General features: G+C 40.3%; 1 protein-coding gene across 1 annotated transcript; it reads left to right on the top strand.

Moving 5' to 3' along the window:
* Positions 1–666: 666 nt before the first annotated feature.
* On the top strand, positions 667–4049 carry LOC308382813 (GTPase IMAP family member 7-like; the record flags this gene model as incomplete). The annotated part of the gene is made up of 3 exons (XM_080860335.1): positions 667–676; positions 1121–1522; positions 3070–4049. The coding sequence occupies 3 exons, from the start codon at positions 667–669 to the stop codon at positions 4047–4049; spliced, it is 1392 nt and encodes a 463-aa protein (XP_080716461.1).
* Between the last annotated feature and the right edge of the window lie 3572 nt (positions 4050–7621).

Genomic DNA, 7621 nt, shown 5'->3' on the forward strand with positions numbered 1-7621 from the left:
CATTAAATAATGATGACAACACTTGGGAGAAAGAAACAAGCACATTTTTGGTAAAATGGGGCTGAGAAAAAGCTGGAAGGAGTAGCACAAATCTTAAGCGCCACATTAAGCGTTACCTCAAAGATTTCCAGTGTATGTTTTTGTAGGTAGCAAGTTAATTTGTCATTCGTCTGATATGTGAAATGGTAGACCAAAATACCACAGGTATGTAGTCTACCGCCTTTTTTCTACAGTTATTCTGTTGACATCCACCTGTGTGTGACTGAACAAGCCTCCGGTTACCGTCGATACGTGGGTGTGGCCGAACGCTCTGAGACAGAGTGAGGGTTCAGAGTTATATGGTTTATTAACCTCTTCAAAATATCCAGAAACCTGCTAAGCCTCTCAATAAGCAGAGGACAAAAATCAGCAGTCCAGGAAAGAAAACCTGTTAGGCCTCTCTATAAGCAGAGGAAAACTATCAGCAGCACAATTATGAACTTCAAGAGGGCAAAGGGGGATGGTTTCAGGCCCAAATCTCTTTTAAATCTGCAATGCTGTTGATTACAGAAATGTTTGTCAGCTCAAATTTCATTACATAAGAACTACATCAGTCTAACGAAGCAAGTCTTTAAACACTTTGTGATACTCTTTAAATGTATGCTACCATGGCTGTCGCTTGATAACATGGCACTAGGTCAGTCATTCCACTAATAAGGCACCGCTAATGAAAAGAGTCTTGCTTCCCATTTCTTGCTGTGGAGAAAAGACAAAGACAGAATGAAGAGTTCCTACTAGATCTCAAGTAGGTGCACTGCACCAACTGATTTTAAACATTGACTGATTCATATTTTAATAGCGTGTGTGTGTTCTCTGCCTATGAGTGCCAGAATGTCAGTGGGTCATTGGTGTTAGAGAATTGCCGCTTTGCACCTTTTTAGATGATATTTATTGCTAATCCATCAGGTGGTAGAAGAGTCAAACCTTGCTTTCGTAGGGCGAAGTGTTTGCATCCACTTCATTGCATAGGCAATGGCCGACTGCTGCTGCAGCTCAACACATTTGCATTATTATGTGGAAATGCATCTCTAGTCTACTGTATATCCTTTCTCCTCTATCCTTGCTTTTCTTAACTCTACAGTGTCAAAAGCTGGCGAGGAACTGAATCTTGTGCTCCTGGGGAAGAGTGGGGTTGGGAAGAGCTCATGTGGGAACACCATCCTGGGGAGTGAAGTCTTTCAGACCCGTCTTCCTTTATCCTCTAATCCTGTCACCCTGAAACCACAAATCGCCCATGGAGTAGTCGGCAGCACAAATGTGGTTGTCATCGACACCCCAGACCTGTTTGACTCCCAGCTTACCTACAGGGAGCTACAGGAACAGATGGGCTCCATCGTCGCCCAGACATCTCCAGGGCCTTGTGCGTTCCTCTTGGTGCTTCCCCCAGTTGACGTTGGCCACAACTTTGAAGAGATGCTTGCACCTATCCGCAAGACTTTTGGAGAGAAGGCAATGGATTTCACCATTGCCCTTATCACACACAGTGACCACAAAGAGAGACCTGTCGACAGAGGGATTAGTGAAAAAATACATATTTTCGACAACACAAAACCTGAATATCAAAAGCAAGTTATAGACCTTTTGTATAAAATAGATAGAATGCTAGAGAAGAATGAGGGCTTCCATCTCAGTCAGACCCTCAACACTAAACCAGCTATCAGGCCAAAACCTCAAGCAAAGTTTGCACAACAAATGGCTGAACACACTAAACAAAGACAAGAATCTGAGGAAGACAGATTGGAGACACCTCTTTGGTTTTCGACAAAACTGAACACATGTAAGTATTTTAACATTTTGGTGTGGCTTTGTGAGTTGGTTTAAAGCTTTATTAACAGATGTTTGCCATAAAGAATATGTAAGTTTGCTGGAAGCTTGAAGGTTTTAGTGTTAAAGGCACCCAGTGCAACTTTATGTAAACATTCAATGAAAATTAAACATTCAATTTCTAGTCTTTTTAACACGTAGTAAGTTTCAATAACTCCATACCATTACATATCGACATTCAAGGAGCAAAGATGAGACGTCGTTATGTGGTGAGAACTGATAGAAAATCGTAAACAACAACAATCGCCGGTGGGGAGAAGCCATTTTTCCATTGACTGGAAGCCTGCTTTATTTATTGTAGGTTACAAAAAATAAAGAAAATGGCGGCGATTGTTGTCGTTATAGATTTTCTATCAGTTCTCACCACACAACGACGTCTCATCTTTACTGCTTGAATGTCGGTATGTAATGGTATGGAGTTATTGAAACTTACTACGTGTAAAAAAGACTAGAAATTGAATGTTTCTTTTTAAGCCTCGAAAGTTGCACTGGGTGCCTTTAACATTTTGACATTTCCTGGTTCCGAAGAAAACATTTCCTAGGGACAAATTAATGGGAAAATTGCCTCTTAGTCTCTTGGTGGTGTGCACAGTTACCAGAAAACTCTTAACTCACACCTGGTGGTATCTTATGAAACGTTACAGCTCTAGCACCTAAAAATCGTATTTATTTGATGTGACAGGTTGCAGCTATGAAATCCTTACTCAATGTGTTCACTGTGTGTACTTCAGTAAAGTGTATGATTCTTGAGAGAAGACTTGTGATCCCCATACGATATAGCTAGCAATGGTTAGTTTCTGTCATTTCGTGAGGTTAGCAGAGGCATATTTTAGATTTTCTTAGTCTATACAGAGATTAGGTACACATGCGTTTTGTGGGGTCTCTCAAACAGTTATTTAACTACCACGGACAATATTTTTAGTTTATTCTTATTTTCTCAAAGTAATTTGCTAAATGCTAATCCACAGCCTAGAAAATTATGACATGGCTCACTAAGTGAATTTTGTTGATATTCTTCATGTATGTGTGTGCGTGTCTGTGTGTGTGTGTGTCTTTGTCTGTCTTTTACTCCCTTTCTCAATAGGGCTTGAACGAGAAAAAAATCACACAGGTACTGCTTTGCATGTTTAACACCTGTTTTAGTCTGTAATGCTTTTTATCTACATTTAAACAATTCTTACAAGAAAACATTTTCTTTTACCCTAGTGGACTGCGTGAGGCTGGTCCTGATTGGGAAGACTGGGGTTGGAAAGAGTGCCACAGGAAACACCATTCTTGGAAAACAAGAATTTAAGTCATCTGCTTTAATGGTGTCTGTTACCAAAAAATGTGAGAAAAAGACGGCAGTAATTGGTTCAAAAATGTTGCAGGTCATTGACACCCCAGGTCTGTTTGACACGACTGTCTCCAATGAGAAGATCAGAGAGGAGATTGGGAAATGCATCACCATGTCTTCACCAGGGCCTCATGTGTTCCTGTTGCTGCTCTCTGTGGGACGCTTCACCCAAGAGGAGAGAGAGACGGTGAAGATGATCCAGGAGATCTTTGGCGAGTACTCCAAAGCCTACACAATTGTCGGTTTCACTAGAGGTGAGCTTCTGAGGGAAGAAGGCATTGGCATTAAGAAGTACATTGAAAAAAGCCCAGCAATGTTGAGAGATCTGATTGAAGACTGTAGTGGTCGGTACCATATCTTCTACAATAAGGACAAAGACACACAGGCGCAACAGCTCATGTCTCTCCTGGAGAAGATTGATAGAATGATTCAGCAAAATGGAGGAAGCTTCTACACCACTGCCATGTTTGAAGAGACAGAAGAGAGGATTCGAGCAAGAGAGATGAGACTCTTACAGCAAAAACTGGAAGAACTGGGGCAAGCAAATAAAAACGAAGATGTCTCATTTTTAGTCAGTGAAATATCCAAGATCAAGCTGGATCTGGAGAAGAAGCTCAGTAACTTGTGTGGCGAAGCTGTCAAGGAGAGGGATGAAGACATAAAGAGACTTGAAGAATTACAAGCCAACCTGGAGAAGAACTATGAGAAGAAAGTCGATGAAATAGATGACAAAGTCTTCACTGAGCTCGCTAGAAGTCGCCATAGTATTCGCAGACGAGCAGAGAAAGCTGAGGCTAAGGCCATGGCTATGAGCTTACAACACAACCAGCAGAAATGCATTATTTCATAACAGTAGTCTGAGTAGTAGTGCAGAGTAACAGTAGTCCTCCCATGAACAGAGATGTTATACAGTGAACATTTTGAGCTGTCCTATTGATAGTTGTTTCTTCTATAATTAGGCACTGATTTTACATTGATCCTGGTCAACACAATTAAAACCCATACTGTGTATGGTGAGGTAATGTTGTACTGTAAAATATCTGAGCTCCAAGATGCGCAGTAGGAAAAATTAAGATATCATCTATATATACAGTAGAAGGAAGGAAGCAGGACCCTAACTCTCAGTAACATCTAGTCAACATTTAACTAAAGCTGTCTGATTCGTTACACACTGTGGGTGTGGATGTTTAGGAGACAATATATTGTAGGCAGTAGATGATTAAGTCTTGACTCATCAGACTAGCTTCATATTGATTTGTATACAGTGCAGCAGGCACGGTTAACAACACATTTCTGTAGGCTGGAAGAGTATTCCATTGTAAGGTGGTTGTTACCTCTGTGCTCTACTATATTAACCATCCAACATTTACCTTTAATATATATAATCTGTTTATTGGCTTATGTGTTGTGATCTGACAAATTGTTTAATAGAGTTGTTGACTGGATGTCAACACAAAAATAACTTGCAGTAATGTTATTGGGTTTACGGGCTAATCATAAAATTGTATTATACTGTATATGTTAAAATTTTGGTAATCATTCTTTTGTAATGTAATCACAGTTTACAAGTTTACACATACACAGTTTACAGTAACTTTAAATAATACTTACATCAGGCTTCACTGAACACAAGGATTTTATAGCACATTTATAAGCACTGGATCAGTTTCTTTTAAAAAGCAGTACATGTGTGAAGACCATATGTCAGTATTTGCAAGATTCGTAAGGATAGGCGCGCTCTACTTCCAAAATGAAAGCAATTTTGTATTTTGTAAAGTATTTGCAAGATGACATAACATTTGTTAATAACATTGTACTGGCACAAGGGACAGTCGCATCGTAGGTAAACTGTGCGGGATGATGAAATGTGTATCATACCCATAACATGAATAGTTCAGGGTGTCATATCTTCCCTGCTGTCAATGCTCATTGATTTATTCCATCATACATTTTATGTAATTTTGCAATTACTGATGCAGGGTCTTACACAGGGATGAACACATACTGTATATATCGTTTTTTTTTTAAATGTTACTCTGCGAATATTAACTATATATCAACTAAAATGATCCCCTTGCAATGATATGCTTGCTGACATTACATAATGTAGGTATCACAAAATCGCCTCCTAGATTGCAGATGTCACTATGCTGTAATTCTCAGTAGGATTGCAGTGTTGTACTGTTCCAGTTGTTATCAACCTTCATAATAATAGGAGATTCTATTTTTTCCCCAAATTATTTCTATACTTTTTGTTTTGCATTATGTACTGGGATGGTTGGGAACGTTTGTGTCGCCTAATTTTTTTTAAATAAATCTGTGTGTTTATTGCACAAGTCACACACAGAAGTTTTTTGTTCAATAGCACGGTTGAGATGCATGGTTTGTGGGAAAAGGAATGTGTCAATACATGAGAGCCAATGAACAACAGAGGGAGTTCCCTGGACAAAACCAAAATGTGCATGGGTCTAGCTGTAGATGTATACAGTATGTACAGATGTGGACAGATCATTAATGATGTCCTCTCATTGGGCCTCATTCTCGAACATTGTCTGAAGTTTCTTCTGATATGTTTCTTATGGGCTTCGGAAAAACAAAGTAGAAAATGACCTCCACCAAATCCATGAACGCTTGAAAATGCGTTCTTACGCAGCAGAGGTGTTCTGAGCTGTGCTCCCCCGAAAGAGTTTTCTTAAATTGAAAGCGCGATCTCATGCACCAGGATTTGCATACATACACACCCCGCCAGCTCCTTATAAGGGCACGCAACCGTAGTGACGTGTGCTAGTCTGGGAAGTCCCGCCCCTCTTCTACCGGCCAATTTGATTTTGCCTCTGAAAAGGGTCTGGCAAAGATTGCACAGCCGTTCAGTACAGCATTCTCAGGATCTCTGGGACCAATCACAAACTGTCTTTTGGCTACCTGTCGCGCCATTGGCGGATTTAAACTTACCACGGCTATGTTACAAAATCTACTGCACGGAGAGTTTTTAAACATTGGACATGGTGGCCGCCGAAGCACCGCAAAACTTCGATAAGGCAAGTTTTCTTTGAAAACAGAACAGAAACTTGCCCTGGAACAATTCATACAGAAAAAATATGTGTTTGCTTTATTACCGATCGTTGTATAGTATCGTTGGTCTGATTGGTTAAAGGCGTGTCCAATTACGTGAGTGAAGTGGATCGCTGTTGAGTAGTTTGCCAGACTAACTGAGCAAATGAAATGCAGTGAAGGGGCGGGGAATTCCCAGACAAGACGTGTGCTGTTGGAATCGATTGAATCCACGTGAAAGCAACTCGTAAGCGAGTCATGTCAAAGCGGAAAGCGGGCACCGTTCATGTTAACACAGATCCAACTTAACCGGTGCAGAGCTGGAGGTACTGTTGCAGCATGTTTAGAGTTTAGTGCTTATTTATTTATTCACTTACATTTGCAGTGTTCGTGTACATTTAGTCAATTAGCAGACGCTTTGATCTAAAGTGACGTACAAGGGAGAGAACGGTCAAGCTTCGGGCAATAGAGACCTAGGGTAACATTTAATACTAACTTACATAAGAAATAAAAAAAGGAAATAGAAAATAAAAAAGAAGTGCAGGAATGTAACTGCTGTAAGTGCAAGTTAAGCACTAGGCGAAGTGCCAGTTAGGAAGGGAGGTACTCTGAATAGTTGGGTCAAAAGCTTCTTAAAGGTAGAAAGGGACGCCCCTGCTCTGGTAGTGCTTCATTCGTTCCACAAACGTGGAACTAGAAATGAGAATAGTCTGGATTGCCGTACTTGCACAGACGGCAGTGCTAAACGACGCTCACTAGACGAGCGCAGCATCCTGGTGTAGTCCTTTTATTTATTGTATTACATCACGGTGCCTCATAGAATCATGACTATAAATGTGAAACGTAATTGTTAATGATACAAATATTCTTGTATTTATTTTATTATTATTATAATTATTTTAATCCAAGGATGTCTGTAGAGTTGATAAGAACGCAATCACCAACAATTTCTCACAAATTCAGCCCTTAACACTTCTAACACGGAGCCGCCAAGTAGGGCATCTTGTGTTTTTTTGAGGAATCGCATTTGTTCAGAAGTTCAGAACAAATCCCAGATGAGAAAACTTTCATGAATGCCAAATGTGTTCCTAAATCCACCGGAAGTGGAGTTAAGAAGAAAATTCTTTGTAAATTCTTTTCAATTGGGTCCGAGAATAAGGCCCATTGTTATTGGCACTCATTGACACACTGATTTCTGATCAGTAAGTGTACCCTCCTGTCTGACAGGAGACTGCACATGACGCCTAGTAGGTGTTTTGGCCCCACCAGGTCACCAGTAGTCCAGTGAGGGTGGTGTCACAAATTCCAGAAGTTTGACAGACTGATGCAGCTGTTTATAATACAGGGAGAAGAGTAGAGGGGAGGAAACAC

This window comes from Sprattus sprattus (assembly GCF_963457725.1).
Source record: "Sprattus sprattus genome assembly, chromosome: 2".
Taxonomy (NCBI): Eukaryota; Metazoa; Chordata; class Actinopteri; order Clupeiformes; family Clupeidae; genus Sprattus; species Sprattus sprattus.